Source organism: Anomaloglossus baeobatrachus, chromosome 2, assembly GCF_048569485.1.
Source record: "Anomaloglossus baeobatrachus isolate aAnoBae1 chromosome 2, aAnoBae1.hap1, whole genome shotgun sequence".
NCBI lineage: Eukaryota > Metazoa > Chordata > Amphibia > Anura > Aromobatidae > Anomaloglossus > Anomaloglossus baeobatrachus.
Window position 1 is genome coordinate 491,367,825 of NC_134354.1, and position 19,371 is coordinate 491,387,195.

Here is a 19,371-nt window from a genome sequence, read left to right on the forward strand (position 1 = left end):
AATATATGTTTTGGTAAACAGACAAAATGACAAAACTTCAAAACTTGTGTAACTGTCCAAATATTTGACACTGTATCATACACACACAAATATATACATATTATAAATATATATATATATATATATATATATATATATATATATATATATATATATATATATATATATATATATATATATATATATATATATATATATATATATATATCTATATCACACACACACACGCACACGCACACACACACACATACACACACACACACACACACACACACACACACACACACACACACACACACACACTGCAGAGTCCGCTCTGGGGCGGTGCTGGTGGCAGGTGAAAGCTGCGGGCGGCAGTGTTAGATCTCCTGCTCCTGCTCATATAATATGCACAGCCGCTGTCCATCAGCGTGGTGCTGAAACCGCATCGCGCTGATGGGCTGGGGCAGCGGGGCATATTATATCTGCCTGTGCTCCCTTTGATCGCACATGATCCCCCCTGTGTTAGATATGGCCCCCATACTGCTGCCCATAGTAAAATAAAAAAAGCTTTACTTACCTCCAGGGCTGATCTCCCGGTCTCCTGCTGCTGCTGTCTGTGATAAGGCACGCAGAGATGATATCACTCTGCCGTGCTGATCACCTGACCGGCAGCAAGAACCAGGAAGTAGAGGAGGAGCTCAACAGCACGGAGGGAGACACAGGGATTACAGCGCTGAGAAGGTAAGGAAAGGAAAATGTTTTTATTTTATTATGGGCAGCAGTATGGGGGGCATATCTAACACAGGGGAGATGTGCCATCTATAGTGGCCATGGGCATTAGTAAGGGGGCCATATCAAACACAGGGGAGATGTGCCATTTATAGTGGCCATGGGCAGCAGTATGGGGGCCATATCAAACACAGGGGAGGTGTGCCATCTATAGGGGCCATGGGCAGCACAGGGGGACGTGTGCCAGCACAAGGGGCTATATTCAATATAAGGGGGCCATATCCAGATTAAGGGGGGCTAATTTTAGGATGGGGTGGCTATGAGGGACATATACCCTATATGATTTGTTAGACGGACACTGACATTATAAGATGGACCCCGTTTAACATTAAAAAAGAAAATTCTCTTTTCCTTCACCAAATTTGGGGGTGCGTCTTATAAAGCAAAAAATACGGTATATGTGTATATATTATACATACATATATATGTACACACACACGGAGATATAGAGAGATATATATATATATATATATATATATATATATATATATATATATATATAAAAAAATCTATTTTCTTAGGTTTTTCTAACCGTCTCTACCGCAGCAGGGGTGATGATGCAGTAGAGATACCAGTAAAGTACAGTTGTCAGTTTATGCCATTCTAGCTCTGCTTATAATCTGTATAATCCATTAATCCAGCACTTTGTAAAAATCTTTCTAGTCCATCATCACTCCAAGAAATGCCTGATAGTCTGGATTCTTAGAGTAGTTAATAAGCCTTTCACAATGGAGGATGGGTAGTCTAGCAGTTGTGAAGTAGCCAATATATAATTAGAGTGACGTGGGTCGACAATCATTATTGAATGGAGAACAGGAATTTTTTTATTTCAATTAATCATTATAGCAATTCTCCAGAATGAATTTCTCATTAAAGCAGGTGTCCTCACTGTTGACTTCTATGAGCACGATCGGCACCATAGAGGCACAATGCACCCGGCAAAGTCTCCACTTCAAAATAACCAAATATTTAGAACTCATTATATCAGTTACAATATTGTTTTTCAGTGTAGCATCCATGTAAGGTCTAGGTTCACATTTATCTAGTACACTCTGCTGAGCATATACACCTGGATTGCAAAAAGCCAGTATTCATATGGAGGTGTACCCATAGGCTAAAATGGGCAGGATATTGTAAAGAAAAACAAAAACTGGTCTGTTGACTATGTTTTGTCAGATTTATGCTGTATTTAGTTTTTTAATGAAAGAATAACCCATGGCACTTCTGTGATGCTGGTGCCCATGTAGGATCCAATCCCATGTACCATAGCAATATTATAAACTTAGCACTCCGATACAGTGATCAGGGTTCTTATATGCTTCAAACAACGCAATGATAGGGCAGAGGTACAGCATAAGCACAATCATTTCGGTCAATATAGACCTTCATTAGCGTGCAGATTGCTATAAGAGAAAGCCTGGAGCAATAGTAGGCGCTGTGTAGGAGCCGCGACATCCACCGCTGGTATGGGGGTCATCTGAGTGCCAGGTTTACTATATTACTAGGATTTAGTTTTTTAGCCATGCAGAAAACATAAAGTTAACCACGTTTTTTTTTTGCTCCCAAAAAAATAAAAAATGTTGAACAGAAACTTATTTTCTCAGTTGTAAAAAGTAGCGAAACATATAGAAGTACCGTATGTTTCAACATGTCTAAAAGAGTATAGGATTGTATTGAATTTGGGGTGAAAAAGGTTTATGCTGAAAGTAAAGAGAATCCCAAACACGCTTTTAAAAAAAAATGTATACAGAAATAGATTGACATATCCCATATGTTAAATGTACAAGTCTAAATTTAGGCTGACTCAGGCCTAGTAAGTATGGCATATTTTTGCATGATTTTAACGCACAAGTCATATTTCTGCAGAGGTACAACTGTGAACATAGAAAGAAGCTAATACTATACAGGCGGCATACAGAGAAAGGATAATAATTTTATTCATTTATATAGCGCTATTAATTCCACAACGCTTTACATACATTGGCAACACTGTCCCCATTGGGGCTCACAATCTAGAGTCCCTATCTGTATGTCTTTGGAGTGTGGGAGGAAACCCACGCAAATACGGGGAGAACATACAAACTCCTTGCAGATGGTGTCCTTGGTGGGAATTAAACCCAGGACTGCAAGACTGCAATGCTAACCACTGAGCCACCGGGATGGATCTAATGCACGCTGTAACCCTAACCACGACAGATTCCAAGGGACTGAATAGCAATTAGGATGATGTGTTCCAACCAGAATTTAATTATACTGTACAAAATACTATTGACCTAGTTATGAATCACTATAGCAAAGGAAAAACAATTCATTATTGAGTAATCTGCTTCCAAATGGGACGGTCCCTTTTCAATTACTTCTTGTACATTTGTTAAGAGATGATAAGAGCTCAGACTGGCGTAATTCACAGTTGGTATACAGACAGGAAAGCCCGAGCTGGTGGCGAGTCTCCGGATCTGATCGTGCACCATCCAATGTGTCTAGGAGACCAAGTTTGGGTCCAGGCATTGTGGTCCATACACAGACTAGGAAATACGCTTGTGTGATCCCAGCCATAACAGTGGTCCTCAGTCTTCAAGCACAACTAAAATAAATATCACTGTGGGTTTTGCTTTTAAACCATACAATAACAGTTTTTTGGAAGTTTTTTTTACACCAACACACATTAGATCTATGCCTTACTGATGCCTTTGTGGTCTACTCAAAATCTGATCACAAAGTTCACAAGAAAACTCAAGAGGCGACTGCAAGTCAGTCTCTAAAAAGTTCTACAGTATGTAAAAACGGTCTAAAAAAAACGCATACAAACCAATATAATGAAAACACAGGGAAGAACTTTTGGTATACATTTCTTATTACCTTTTCTCCTTTCTTTACTTTATGCAACTGAAGTTGGTTAATGGCTTTTTTGGTTTCCTTCCGGTTACCCTTTAAGACAAAGTATGTAAATTGAACTACAGATAAAAAAAGCCAAACATTATAAATTCTTTTATGTTTGTAAATGTGTTGCTTTAGTCCACAGACACCTGATTTTTCCACATTTGAGAAAAATAGACCTATAGTTCTGGATCAGAGTTTGGACTGCATGTCATTTGTTTTTCTTGTACGTGGAGAAAAAAATGTTTTCCACCTACTTTCTGACAGTCTGTAAAATTTGGACCACACTCGTAGCTCAACAGAGTATGGTTTGATTTTTTTCATGGACCCAAAATCTTGCATTGTCGATTTTGATCAGACCCTTGGATCAAAACCGGAGAGGTCTCTATGATTTTCCGCAGGTTGTATGGTCCACGAAAAATCTTAGGCATGTGAATAGCATGATGGCGCTTGTACCTGTGATAGTCTATCATAGATTGCACTCGTATGAGAAAATTGGATATTTGAGGTGCGTATATACTGTCCCATGGTTGCCCAGTACACGTTACGGTAATATGAATAACGTATTCAAATAGTAATCATGAATAAAATTGGTAACACATAGTAAACAAAAATTGGGCAAACCCATGATTTCAGTGGAATCCGACAATGATCTCATGTATGGGGGAGCAACCAGCCCATGCCCCAACAGCAGATGTCAATGGAGAGGAATCTCAGGCACATGGAAGCCATGGGAAAGAAGTTGCCTATTCTCGTGTCCGCAGAAGGTGAGATCTAGAAGCAACCTATATACCTGGTACCCATTGAAATACTTGAACCCCGACAGATAAAACGGTATGGGCAAAATGAACTTAATAGAGGTTATAGTCACCTGATTTCCATACTGATTTCCGGTATATAGGAAGCGTTGGATGTAGTAAAATATTAACCAGGCAAGAGATATAATCATCATGGTGATAAAGGCAATGGCTACAAACACCACCGACTGGCCACTGATGAATTCCTGAACATGTCTGGTCCCAACAGTGATCATCATCTTTACTGGTATATTTCGTTTCAAGATCTCCATGATATCCATTCCTTTTGGATAGCCAACCATTATAACCACAGTATTACCAGTTCCTAGAAGAGAGAAAAAAAAGTCATCATCAATTTTTTAATCAATATAAAACAGAAATGGTGGGGTGGTGGCAAATAGAAAACAGCTAAATAATACCGTACTTATATACACATTAGTATAAAGCAAACTGGTGATGGATATAGTGGGCTTTCTATTTTTGGGATTACAATGCAGATACTTTCTGTAGTCTCTCTTCATACAACTATTCTCAGGAGTAAAGCGGATGGAGCCATCGGGGATCACATGTCTGGCACTCTGCTTACAGTGAATACGAATATTGGTATCCCAGCAATTTATGAGCTGAACAGACTTGTTCTATCTGTAAATCAGGACTGACTGCAAGAGAGGCTCCTCGGATCTAACAAACAATGGGACGTCTGTGGAACTGGGATCTGCATATAGCTCTAAGGGGATGACGAACAAAAACGTAGAGCTGAAGAACAATGCAACAATGAAATACAGCAATATACTATACTAGCGGTACTACCCGACTTCGCCCGGGTTAATAACTGTTGTTAACAAAATAGAATGTATTAACATTCCCGGGATAGAATGTATAAATAGAATGTATTAACGCCCGGGATAGTAACTGTCTCTCTGTTTCTCTCCCATTCTCTGTCTGTGTCCCCCTCTGTATATATCTCTCTGTCTCTCTCTTTCCCTGTCTGTCTCTATTTCCCTGTGTCTGTCTCTTTGTCTCTTTCCCTTTCCCTGTCTGTCTGTTTCCCTGTGTCTGTCTCTTTCCCTGTCAGTCTGTCTCTTTGTCTGTGTGTCTCTTTGTGTCTGTCTCTTACCATGTCTATGTCTATTTCTTACCCTGTCTGTGTCTGCCTCTTTCCCGGTCTGTGTCTGTCTCTTTCCCTGGCTGCATTGTGACACGCCAACATTCCATATAAGGGCGTGGCTGCGCATTCTTCTGAAGTTCTGGCTTCACTGTGGCTCCCAGCTCCATTCGCTTTAATGGAGGCAGGTTTTTTGGCGAATAACTAAAGCGCGGGGTTAAAATTTCCCCTCAAAACATAGCCTATGACGCTCTCGGGGTCCAGACGTGTAAGTGTGCAAAATTTTGTGGCTGTAGCTGCGACGGGTGCAGATGCCAATCCCGGACATACACACACACACACACACACACACACACACACATTCAGCTTTATATATTAGATATCAGCAGTATACGGCAGCAGAAAGTACGGCTACGCTGGATCTGCTGCTAGTAACAGGACACACAATGTCTGCTATTAAAAGAAAATGGCTTGATTGAAAAAAAAGTAAATAATTCCACCCAAAGAGTAGCTGTGTTTTCATCTACACACCAGATCACAAAACAAAAATGTTCATTTAAACCCAGCACTACACTTAAAGTGTAACCATCATCTTAAAGAGACCCTGTCACCTGGTTTTTGCTCCTCCATCTGAGAGCAGCATAATGTAGAGACAGAGATCCTGATTCCAGCGATGTGTCACTTACCAGGTGTTTGCTGCAGATCTACCAGTTATACAGAGCTCATGAATATACTAGACTACCTGGCAGCACGCCAAGTAGTCTTCTAATGATGAAATCACTGACTAATCAGCAGTAGATCAAAACTATACTAAGCAGCCCAGTAAGTGACAACGCTGGAATCAGGATCTCTGCACCTACATTATGCTGCTCTCAGATTAGGCGGCAAAAAGATGGTAACATATTCCCTTTAACATTTATTTCATAAATCAATAGTACACATGAAAATAAGCAACTGAGATTCTATAGCGGCAGGAGGGGGTGGAGCTCTTAGTCTAGCTCCTCCCTCAGCCTCTAGCTCCTTCCATCATATAATCTTAGGAGATGGCAGTTGTTACTGAGGAGATTCTATAGCGGGAGGAGGTGGGTAAAGCTCTGCCTCTAGCTCCTCCCATCGTCATAGAATCTTATCAACACCAACCGCCATCTCCTATCTCAGTAATGGGAAAGTCTTCACTGAATACAGATTTGACCTCAGAATTAAGATTATTAATAATGACTGATTAATTTTGGCAGAAAGAAGCACGTGTGTCTGATAAGATATATTATAAAGTTGCTTATTTTCATGTGTACTATTGATTTGTGAAATAAATTATAACACTCTTTAAAGAATACATATTTCCCCATTTTTGATCTAGCATTCGCCTCCCCTCCATTCCATGGAGGTGTGTGTGTGATTTGCTCCTCATGCACCTGTGATGCTTCCACATTAGTGTGGGTTTAGCTGTATCCTGGTAGAGCATTAGCTTTTGGCCTGGGCGATGTACACACTGCAGCCCAACTTGCTTTAAACAAAATAAAGGCGACAAAGGGGTTAAATTCATACCCCACACAGGTTTGTTTTTTTAATTAATTTTTTATTTAAGGTTTTTGAAGTTTTTAAAATAAAGGGGCATAGTTGGCATAGGAAAAAGAATGGATAGGAAGAAGAGAGACAGGATATTACATCGATATCAGCATTCTAAGCAAGGTACATAAAGCCCATGTGATTAACTGTCAATGCGACACGACTCTGACCAAGTGGGAACACAGCAGAGAGGAAAGCAGAATAGGCTATGTTCACACATTGCATTTTTGCTCTGTGTTTTTCGAGTTTTATGCAAAGTAAAAGCTGCTTTTTACAGGACCAGCAAAAGCGATGAGATTCCAGCATTCACATACACTTGCTTTTTTCCCCCTTACATATGGAAAACTGATGTTTTTTAAAAAAAAAAAAAAAAAGCTGCATGTCAGTTCTCTCAGCATTTTTGCTTAGTTTTTCACCATTAAAAGCAATGAGAAAGTTCAAAAACGTTGGAATAATGCAACTGCTGAGGTTTTTTTTTGCTTTTGTGGTGAATGAAACTAAATTTGTTTATTTCAAACGCAAGTATGGAAATAAGGGACATTTTCCGTCACCATGCTCATTTTTGGCCTGTGTTCTCATTTTTGGCATCCTTGTGTCATTCGATTGTCATTGTGAGTGCTGTTTTGTTATTTTTAATCACTTAAATGGAGTATAATGAGTGTGTTTGATCCATATACAAAAAAAAGCCTCCCTGCAAATAGACATCAACTTTGTATAAAGACTGCAGTGTTACAAGTTTTCTATTAGGCTGCTTTCACACTACGCTTTTTTAACATGCGTCATGAACTTTTTTTGCTGTACTAGCGGATCCTGCTTTTACAGCAAAAAAAACACATGCAAACGCATGTGTTATTTTTCAGGATCCTGTCCTGTCCAGGTCCTTTAAGTTTATGTGCGGGCATTGGAGTCATGTGATCGGGAATCAGTGGAACTGAACGTGATAGACTGGGAGCCGACATCTGACAGCTGCGGAGGCTCGTAACCAAGGTAAACATCGGGTAACTTGCTTGGATACCCGATATTTACCTTGGTTACGAGCATCCGCAGCTGCTAGGAGCCGGGCTGCCTGCTCCCTGCACACGTAACCAACGTAAACATCGGGTAACTAAGAGAAGCGCTTTGCTTGGTTACCCGATATATACCTTGGTTACGAGTGTCCGCAGCTCTCAGGCAGGGGAGAGAGGGAGGGAGAGAGAGACAGAGAGGGAGGGGGACAGAGAGGGACAGGGAGGGGGAGAAAGAGAGAGAGGAGGGGGGAGAGAGGGACTGATTACCCGACGCTGGTTTCTGTGCATGCTCAGTAGAGCAAGCAGGATCCTGTCTATCAGCATGCCAGCGTTCACATACGTTTGCGTGCAGTTTAGTCAGGATCCAGCAATTTGCAGTATTTGGACGCAGCTTAAAAACGCTACAAGTAGCGTTTTTGAAAAATGTTATAAACCTGCAACTCGCTGGATCCTTACTATAACGCACGCAAACGCATGTGAACGCATGTTGACGCGGGTCCATTGCAAATGCATTGAAATGAAAACGCATTTGCACTGGATCCATTTTTGCGTTATAAAAACGTAGTGTGAAAGCAGCCTTAGTTCCACAGCGCTTTACAGACATCCCTGTCCCCATTGGGGTTCACAATCTAAATTCCCTATCTGTATGTCTTTGGAGTGTGGGGGAGGGGAAATCGGAGAAAACACATGGAGAGAACAAAGAAACTCCTGGTAGATGTTGTCCTTGGTGGGATTTGATACCTGGTCTCCAGTCCTAACCACTGAGCCACAACTTTTCACTGCAGGTTCCACAATAATGAAGGGGACTGGATGCTTCAGCAATTGATGAGGCCCAACTATTACAGTGCCTTGCGAAAGTATTCGGCCCCCTTGAATTTTTCAACCTTTTCCCACATTTCAGGCTTCAAACAAAAAAGATAAAAATTTTAATGTTATGGTGCAGAACCAACAACAAGTGGGACACAATTGTGAAGTTGAACAAACAAAATGTATTGCTTATTTTAAACTTTTGTAAAGAATAAATAACTGAAAATTGGGGCGTGTAATATTATTCGTCCCCTTTACTTTCAGTGCAGCAAACTCACTCCAGAAGTTTATTGAGGATCTCTGAATGATCCAATGTTGTCCTAAATGACTGATGATGATAAATATAATCCTCCTGTGTGTAATGAAGTCTCCGTATAAATGCACCGGCTCTGTGATAGTCTCAGTGTTCTGTTTAACGCACAGAGAGCATCATGAAGACCAAGGAACACAACAGGCAGGTCAGTGATACTGTTGGGGAGAAGTTTAAAGCCAGATTTGGTTACAAAAAGATTTCCACAACTTTAAACATCCCAAGGAGCACTATGCAAGCGATCATATTGAAATGGAAGGAGTATCATACACCACTGCAAATCTACCAAGACACGGCCGTCAATCCAAACTTGCAGCCAAGAGGCCCATGATCACTCTGGATGAACTGCAGAGATCTACAGCTGAGATGGGAGAGTCTGTCCATAGGACAACAATCAGTCGTACACTTCACAAATCTGTCCTTTATGGAAGAGTGGCATGAAGAAAGCCATTTCTCAAAGATATCCATAAAAAGTGTTGTTTAAAGTTTGCCACAAGCCACCTGAGAGATACACCAAACATGTGGAAGAAGGTGCTCTGGTCAGATGAAACCAAAATCGAAATATCTAGGCACAATGCCAAATGATATGTTTGGCGTACAAGCAACACAACTCATCACCCTGAACACACCATCCCCACTGTCAAACATGGTGGTGGCAGCATCATGGTTTGGGCCTGCTTTTCTTCAGCAGGGACAGGGAAGATGGTTAAAATTGATGGGAAGATGGATGGAACCAAATACAAGACCATTCTTGAAGAAAACCTGTTGAAGTCTGCAAAAGACCTGAGACTGGGACGGAGATTTGTCTTCCAACAAGACAATAATCCAAAACATAAAGCAGAATCTACAATGGAATGGTTCACAAATATTCAAAGTCCCGACCTGAATCCAATCGAGAATCTGTTCACAAACATTCTCCATCCAACTTCACTCAGCTCCAGCTATTTGCAAAGGAAGAATAAGCAAGAATTTCAGTCTCTCAATGCGCAAAACTGATAGAGACATACCCCAAGCGGCTTGCAGCTGTAATCGCAGAAAAAGGTGCCGCTACAAAGTATTAACTTAAAGGGGCCGAATAATATTGCACGCCCGAATTTTCAGTTTGTTTGGTTTTTTTTTAAAAAAAGTTTAAAATAAGCAATAAATTTCATTCAACTTCACAATTGTGTCCCACTTGTTGATGATTCTTCACCATAACATTAACATTTTTATCTTTATGTTTGAAGCCTGAAATGTGGGAAAAGGATGAAAAATTCAAGGGGACGAATACTTTCTCAAGGCACTGTATTTTGTGATGTCTTTATAACAATAAAGATAGCTTTAAAATATAAAAAAAATAATAATAATACATGAATATGCTCCTGAAAATGGATGGCAGATGGGTAGGGGCAATCTGCGTGCTTGCTGGAGGAGTTCCAGGCTACCTCTGTTGGTAAAAGTATGTCATGAAATCCCCTGGGCAGCATACAGGGCATAATTTCCTACGTCTGTGCCCTGATGCCTTCATGAGATAAACATTATTAATAACGTCCCCAGTGATCCTATACATAGGACGAAGGTACACCATGGGAATTGACACTGCTAACCTTGACTATGACACTGGGCACGCCATTCATGTACACATCTGAGGGATCCAGCCTATATCACACCAAATGAATGCTACCCCTATACTGCCAGCTAAACCTCTACATTCAGCAGTTTCCTCTGTATGAAAAGTTCAATTGATTTCACTACTAAACAAGAATATGATTACTACGAGATACTTTTGTAGCTCAAGAACACAAAAATGACAAAAAAAAAATAATTAGATTTTGTTTGGCTAGTAGGCATGTAGAAAGAATACGGTCAGCTATGGGTCATGTGTATTCATGAGGAGTTTTCTCCTGGCCCACAGGCTAGTAAATGAAAGGCTGTAGGATGTACGGGCGCTCCCAGCAGCTACCGCCCTAATGCTAATGAGTACCTTGGAGTCTGCTGTATTCAGTGCACCTGTGTGCCAAACATCGTGCCAATTTAATAAGCATATCATTTCATGCGCTCCCCATTATCAGTGCTTATATATATATATGAAGTGAGTCTTCTTTGTGGCAGTTTTCACAAATATATATATATATATATATATATATTATATTATATTATATTATATTATATATATATATATATATAATATAATATAATATATATATATATTTGTGAAAACTGCCACAAAGAAGACTCACTTCATAGGTCCTGGGTCACATGAACACCACGGCTCCAGTGCTCCCACTGTTTTCCTTACATTCCCTGCAGTGATCACATATAGGTTATCTGCATGTCATCGCTGCAGCCAATTACTAACCTGATGGTTTGATTGCGTAAACAGGACAAGTTATGTTGAGAAAAATGATATTCTAGGCACACAAGACAGATTGTGCTCATGATTATATGCACATGGAAATGCGGTCAACCTGTCCTAATAGGCTATTAAAGGGAACCTGTCACCAGGATTCTCCCTTATAACCTTTGGCCACCACCAGTGAGGTCTTATATACAGCATTCTAGAATATTGTATATAAGTAAGAAAAAACAAAAAGCCAGCACCAAATGTGCACTACAGCACTAAACATTCCAAACTGTACTTATTATAAAAAATTTTTTGAGATTTCTGGCAAAAAACTGCAATTTCTTGAGCTGCTTCGCCACGTCACGGCAAATCTCATTTGAGGCAGTCCTACACTAAAATATTTTTATAAAATGTGCCATACGGCCTCACATATGAATAGTAGAACTGCTCTTAGCAGCACTCACCTGGTCTATTTCAATCCCGTACCCATGACTGAGTCATGGCTGTGGGCGGGACAGGTCCAAGCAAATGCTGCATGAAGTAAATAGCCTGTGGACAAAGCCTGATGACTTAATGTGAACAGTCACCAACCGCCAAAATCCAGACAGATGGAATACATCCCAAATTGGGGTGCATAGCAAGGTGGAGGTCAACCACCGACCAATTCAATGAAGAAAAAACAAAAAGCCAGCACCAAATGTGCACTACAGCACTAAACATTCCAAACTGTACTTATTATAAAATTTTTTTTGAGATTTCTGGCAAAAAACTGCAATTTCTTGAGCTGCTTCGCCACGTCACGGCAAATCTCATTTGCGAAGCAGCTCAAGAAATTGCAATTTTTTGCCAAAAATCTCAAAAAAATTTTTTATAATAAGTACAGTTTGGAATGGTTAGTGCTGTAGTGCACATTTGGTGCTGGCTTTTTGTTTTTTCTTCATTGAATTGGTCGGTGGTTGACCTCCACCTTGCTATGCACCCCAATTTGGGATGTATTCCATCTGTCTGGATTTTGGCGGTTGGTGACTGTTCACATTAAGTCATCAGGCTTTGTCCACAGGCTATTTACTTCATGCAGCATTTGCTTGGACCTGTCCCGCCCACAGCCATGACTCAGTCATGGGTACGGGATTGAAATAGACCAGGTGAGTGCTGCTAAGAGCAGTTCTACTATTCATATGTGAGGCCGTATGGCACATTTTATAAAAATATTTTAGTGTAGGACTGCTTCAAATGAGATTTGCCGTGACGTGGCGAAGCAGCTCAAGAAATTGCAATTTTTTGCCAAAAATCTCAAAAAATTTTTTTATAATAAGTACAGTTTGGAATGGTTAGTGCTGTAGTGCACATTTGGTGCTGGCTTTTTGTTTTTTCAATATTGTATATAAGTGCCCAGGCAGCTCTGCATAACAAAAAAACCCCCATTTTATTATACTCCCTTACGGGGCGGTCTGGTCCGATGGGCGTTGTTTGTCTTCAATCAGCTCCTCCTATCTTCTTGCGATTGTTGTCGTCATTCTTGCTTCATGTGGCTGACGCGTCCTACGTCATCCACACAGTGTCCTGCAGTGCGCTTCACTCTGCCCTGCTGAGGTACTGTACTGTTATGCGCAGGAGCGGGGAAAGGTTAATGAACGCCTGCTCATATGCACTACAATACTTTGATCTGCCCTCAGCCAGGCAGAGAGAAGAGTGCGTGTGCAAGAGTACAATGGAGGACTCTGTGTGGATGACATAGGACGCGTCCTCCACATGGAGGGGGGAAGAAGGATGGCAATAGAATGAAGAGAGAAGGTGTCAAATCAAGAACAGCGATGTCCATCAGACCAGACAACCTCGCAGGCGAGTATAATAAAAAGGTATTTTTAATGTTATACAGAGTGGCCCGGGCACTTATATAGTATTCTAGGGTGCTGTATATAAGGGCTCATTGGTGGTGGCTGAAGTTTACAGGGAACAAATCTGGTGACAGGTTCCCTTTAAATGAATGCTAACCTGCTTACACGTAGCCAATCATTGGTTGTTAAAAGGCTGTGATCAGCCCGTGACACCTGATGGCGTCACAATTGGTATGTGACAAAAGAAGCCAGAGATTGGCTGCAATGGCCATGAACAAGTAGTTGGCATATCATCACGGCATGTCTATGTTAGGGCTAAAGCTGCATAGGATTTCACAATCAGTACATGTTAGCTTCATTTTTCACGCCCTTTTTGTGCAAATTTATGAAAATCCTGGATAGACCTTTTAAAACAAATCTGTCAGCAAGTTTTTGCTATGTAGTCTGAAGACAGCATTATTTAGGGTTTAAAACAGATTTCATGGTCCCTTATCAAGCTCCAAGTTAAGCTGGTGTCACACACAGCGACAACGACGTCGCTGCTACATCACCATTTTCTGTGACGTTGCAGCGACGTCCCGTCGCTGTGTGTGACATCCAGCAACGACCTCGCCCCTGCTGTGAGGTCGCCGGTCGTTGCTGAATGTCCAGCTTCATTTTTTGGTCGTCACTCTCCCGCTGTGACACACACATCGCTGTGTGTGACAGCGAGAGAGTGACGAAATGAAGCGAGCAGGGAGCAGGAGCCGGCGTCTGAGGGCTGCGGTAAGCTGTAACCAGCGTAAACATCGGGTAACCAAGGGAAGACCTTTCCCTGGTTACCCGATATTTACCTTCGTTACCAGCCTCCGCCCTTGCTGCCAGTGCCGGCTCCTGCTCTGTGCACATGTGGCTGCAGTACACATCGGGTAATTAACCCGATGTATACTGTAGCAAGGAGAGCAAGGAGCCAGCACTAAGCAGTGCGCGCGGCTCCCTCCTCTCTGCACTGTGACATGTAGCTGCAGTACACATCGGGTTAATTAACTAATTAACCCGATGTGTACTGTACCTAGGAGAGCAAGGAGCCAGCGCTAAACGCGGCTCTCTGCTCTCTGCACATGTAGCGACGTTATGATCGCTGCTGCGTCGCTGTGTTTGACAGCTAAGCAGCGATCATAACAGCGACTTACAAGGTCGCTGTTACGTCACAGAAAATGGTGACGTAACAGCGACGTCGTTGTCGCTGTCGCTTAGTGTGAACCCAGCTTTACTTGCTGTTGTTTACCTGTAATAATTGTTTTACCACCAGGGGTTTATCATTGCTTGGTCTACAGGAGCATGTCTGGTAGTCCGAAGCCCCCTTGTTTGATAAGCAGTGTGTATAGAAAGCCTGGTGTGGGCGGGGTTACCTTTCTAAGCACTGCTGCATTGCGAAGTCTAAAAACTCTGTCACAACTGCTTCACCCAGTAAACCAAGTTACACATCGTTGGATTCAAAGTCTCTTTGCCTACATTATGGTGCTTTGAAATTAAATAATAAAAATCTGCTGACAGATTCCCTTTAAGGCTAGATTCACAATGTAATCTTGATCCAGTTTTGGTGCCATAATTTACACTAAAGAGAGGATAGCATACAAAAACAAAAATTGAGAAAAATGACTTTGGCTTCACGGTTTGAAGTATTTAAACAATACGAATGCAAGAAAAAAGCTAAAATAGAAAAATGAAAAACCGAAACGCCTACAAAAACTATGATCATTATTTTTTATACAACACTTTTTAGATGCAGATCTTAAAAGGCATGTTATCAAATCTATCTAAATATCCGGGGTGCTTTGTTTGTTTGCTATGGGCAAACTAGACGTGTGAATTTTTTATAGCCATGAATCTAGCGGTTATCCCTATAGTCAGTTAGGCTGGTTTCAGACATCCGTGTTTTAGGTACGTGTGACATCTGTTTTTAACACAGACGTCACACGTACCCATGTTACCCTATTGTGTACTCACACGGCCGCATTTTCACACAGACTGTGTGGCCCCGCTATTTCACACGGAGATGTGTCCGTTTTTTCACTGGCAGCACGGGTGTCACACGGACCGCACACTGATGTGATCCGTGTGACACAGACCGGAGAAAACGCAGGTTTTTAAATAAAAAGATGTTCTATATCTACCTGTATCCAGCGATGCGGTCTCTAGCTCTGCTGCTTCCCGCTCCTGACCCCCGCTCATTATTTCATTGATTATTCACTGCAGTGAGCAGCTGGAAGCAGGGGCATCGCGGTGACAGCGCTGGAGACAGCACCGCCGAGGACAGCATCGCTGGGGACATCGCTAGTGACAGGTGAGTATCCTGCCAGCAGTGTGTGTGCAGGGACGTCCAGGAGGTCATCGGATTTCCCAATGAACTCTGATGACACCCCTGTGACAACTGCGCTACTGCAAGTGTCATGGTGACTTCCAGGGGTTCATGAGAGTTCATTGGGAACTCAGATGACCCCCTGGATGTCACTGCGCAAACTGCTGTATACTCACCTGTCACCAGCGATGTCCCCGTGATGTTTCGGCTTCCAGATCCTTGGGCAGTGAATAATCAATGAAAATAATGAGCGGGGGTTAGGAGCGGGAGGTAGCAGAGCAGAAGACAGCATCGTTGGATACAGGTAAATATAGTACATCTTTTCATTGCAGAGACGTGTTTTACCCAGTACGTGTCACATGTATGCAAACACGGATATCACACATGTGACACACGTGACACATATGTAACACACGTATGACACACATATGACCATAACCATGAGTGTGACTGGTACGTAATTAAACATGGACATCTGAAACCAGCTTTATATGTATAGAGCGGCAACGTGCACGCTCAACAGCCACACAACTCCATACGACTGACACTGGTAGGGAAGTGAGGACCTCCACCAATCTAATACTTTTCATCTACCTTATGGAGGGGGTGATCTTTTGATGGAACACCCCTTTAAGACTGCTATATTCATTTATATAAAAACTGAAAGTCAAGAAAAGCTCTATGTATTGACTAATCGGCATCCCTATGTATGAGGTTTTAAAACATGGAGCTTTCACTTTGGCTGGGCCTTTGCCCCGTTCCAGAATAAGCCTCCCTGTAAGTATAATCCTCTTTCTTTACATGTGTGATCTCAAGCCGGATAATTGTGCTCATAGTAAAGGAACATTAATCGAGACACAATTTGTCCTTCCAGATTGATTAAACACATTAAGGCCCTATCTTTTCTTTGCATTCTTCTTTCTTTTAATGAGATACTGGTAGTAAAAATTAAAGCAAACCTTTAATCAAACCTTTAATTAAAGGGAATTCACATTCTTGGTGAGCTTCTTTTACTTTTCTACACAGATCATTGGGACTTTGTACACTAAAGAAACAATAAAAGGAGGCCCACCAGAACACTTGCTTACCCACAAGAGAGCAATTTCCCTCAGAGAGGGTAAGCAGCTTGGATCTACTAATGGTCAAAATTAAGCAGACACTCTCCCCCTTCTGCCAGGTTTTTAAGATTTGAAAAGAATTGGAGAACAAAACTGAGAGACCTCCAAAGAATCTTTGATGAGTATCTGAGATCCATAAGAAAGCTCACGGTGCTCAGCTCATGAAGTGTTAATATAGTCCGTATTGCTCTAAAGACTTGGGGGGTGATTCATCAAAGTGTTTTGCCAAAAAAGTAGCGCAAACATCTTTCTCCGGCCGCTTCCATTGCTTGCGTGAAAGATGTCAATACTAGGTGCAGTGACACTAGTGTTACCCCACAGCCTCTAACAACGCCCTCAATCAAAGTGTTATTATGCGGTGGCGCTGGTGTCGGTCACTGCTTCCAGCACTGTCTGCAAAGCGCCATAAGGGGTGGTGCTAGAAGTAGTGGGTGACACCAGCGGCACCACTGGTTACTCTTCATTTGAGGGTTGGGCTACAGACTATGGGGCAGTGCTGCTGTCACTCACTGCATCTAGCGCTGCCCCCAAGACGTCTTTCACAGATGCAATTGAAACGGTCAGAGAGAAATGAGTAACATGCCAACACTGCAATAACCAAGGCCACAACATCTATCATCCATCATCCAGGACATCCTCAGAGGGAGCGATGCAAAAAACTAGTAACTGCAGCGCCGCGCCCTGGTGACGTCCTGTGATGGACACAGTGGGGAGTGACTGCAGCTCCAGCTTTTTGTGACGTCACATTTGAGACTCCTCTCAAACAAAACGTCACAGGAAGTACAGTAAGAAAAGCACCTTTAGGTATTAGATAGGGAGAAGTGTAGTGCATTGTGTAATAAAGATCATCACGGGGGGGGGGGTAAAGATTGTTAGAAAATACATTTTAGTATGCATTCAGGCTGCTCTTATAATTCAATTAGCATAACAGTGTGATATCAGCTGTCTGGTCCTCATTTATATTTTATCCTTGTCTAACTAGAAGATCACTGAATTGATTGAAGCAGGTAATTTTGTGGTAGGGCATAAAATCAGTGCAAATGGGGGTTTGTGTTTTAAGCTAATTTTCATGGCAATTATTTTGCAATTCATCTGATCAATCATCCTAAAATTCTGGAATTAAAGCAATTTGTAACTATAAAACCTGAGCAGCAAACTTTATGAAAACCAAAAAATCAGCGTCAGGCTCAAAACGTTTGGCAACGACTGTACACCTTCCGTTCTCAGTATTCCAAGAAATGGGCAATATCATTGCAAATACTTAAAGGGATTGTCTAATTTTGGGGCCATTTTTTTCTTACTTAAAAGCATGTAACTAGGTAAAAGTAAGGTAAAAACAATTTTTGCAACTGGGTTTCATTAACATTTTTGTTCTAGTTGCCTTCTATAGCCTTTGTGTTGCATTATTGCTGGCTACTGAATCAATTAATGGGATCAGCCACATGTTTTATCAGATGCGGTAAGGACAAGATTTTGTGTACACTTTTACACAGGTGAGACAGGTTCTCCTCCCGTGCTTGTTTTCCTCACAGATTACATGAGCTACTGTCCATACACAGGCTGCTGGTGAAGGCACGTGACAATACCGGTCCAAAAAACACTTCTGGTGGAGGAGCCTGTGACCAGACCTGTCCAAACAATAGCTGCTGGTGGTGGAGCGTGTGGCCGGACCTCCTGTCCATACAATGGCTGCTGGTGGAGGAGCGTGTGACCAGACCTGTCCATACACAGGATGGTGGTGGAGGAGTGTGTGACCGGACCTGTCCATACACAGGCTGCTGGTGAAGGGATGTGACAATACCTGTCCATAAAACACTGCTGGTGGAGGAGCCTGTGACCAGACCTGTCCATACAATAGCTGCTGGTGGTGGAGCGTGTGACCGGACCTCCTGTCCATACAATGGCTGCTGGTGGAGGAGTGTGAGACCGGACCTGTCCATGCAATGGCTGCTGGTGGAGGAGCATGTGACTGGACCTGTCCATGCAATGGCTGCTGGTGGAAGAGTGTGTGACCGGTCCTGTCCACACACAGGCTCCTGGTGGAGCAGCATGTGACCGGACCTGTCCATACAATGGCTGCTGGTGGAGTGTGTGACCGGACCTGTCCATACAATGGCTGCTGGTGGAGGAGCATGTGACCGGACCTGTCCATACACAGGCTGCTGGTGGAGGAGTGTGTGACCGGACCTGTCCACACACAGGCAGCTGGTGGTGGAGCATGTGACCGGACCTGTCCATACAATGGCTGCTGGTGGAGGAGCAGGTGACCGGACCTGTCCATCAGTCTCCTCCAATTGAAAGAACAGTTCACATACATAAGCTGTTTTTCTATTAGAGGAGCCTGATTGACTAGTCTTGTCACATGCTCCTCCATCAGTAGCCATTGTATGGATTGAAGAGCTGAGCAGTCTCCAAAAGGTCCATATTCTACTCCTCCAACATCTGCCACCAGGGAGGTCCGCATATGAATTAGATCATCGTCCAGTCCCACCAAAACTGGCAAGCTTGGCT

The 19,371-nt window shown here is 42.3% G+C and overlaps 1 protein-coding gene across 1 annotated transcript in view; it reads right to left on the reverse strand.

The window, feature by feature from the left end:
• RNF149 (ring finger protein 149) overlaps positions 1–19,371 on the reverse strand; it is an 81,746-nt gene that overhangs the window by 20,136 nt on the left and 42,239 nt on the right. Inside the window, exons 2-3 of the mRNA XM_075336470.1 lie at positions 4,520–4,770; positions 3,631–3,699 (exon numbers count right to left, since the gene is read on the reverse strand). Coding sequence (XP_075192585.1) covers positions 3,631–3,699; positions 4,520–4,770 — 320 coding nt within the window. The remainder of the gene's footprint in view (positions 1–3,630; positions 3,700–4,519; positions 4,771–19,371) is intronic.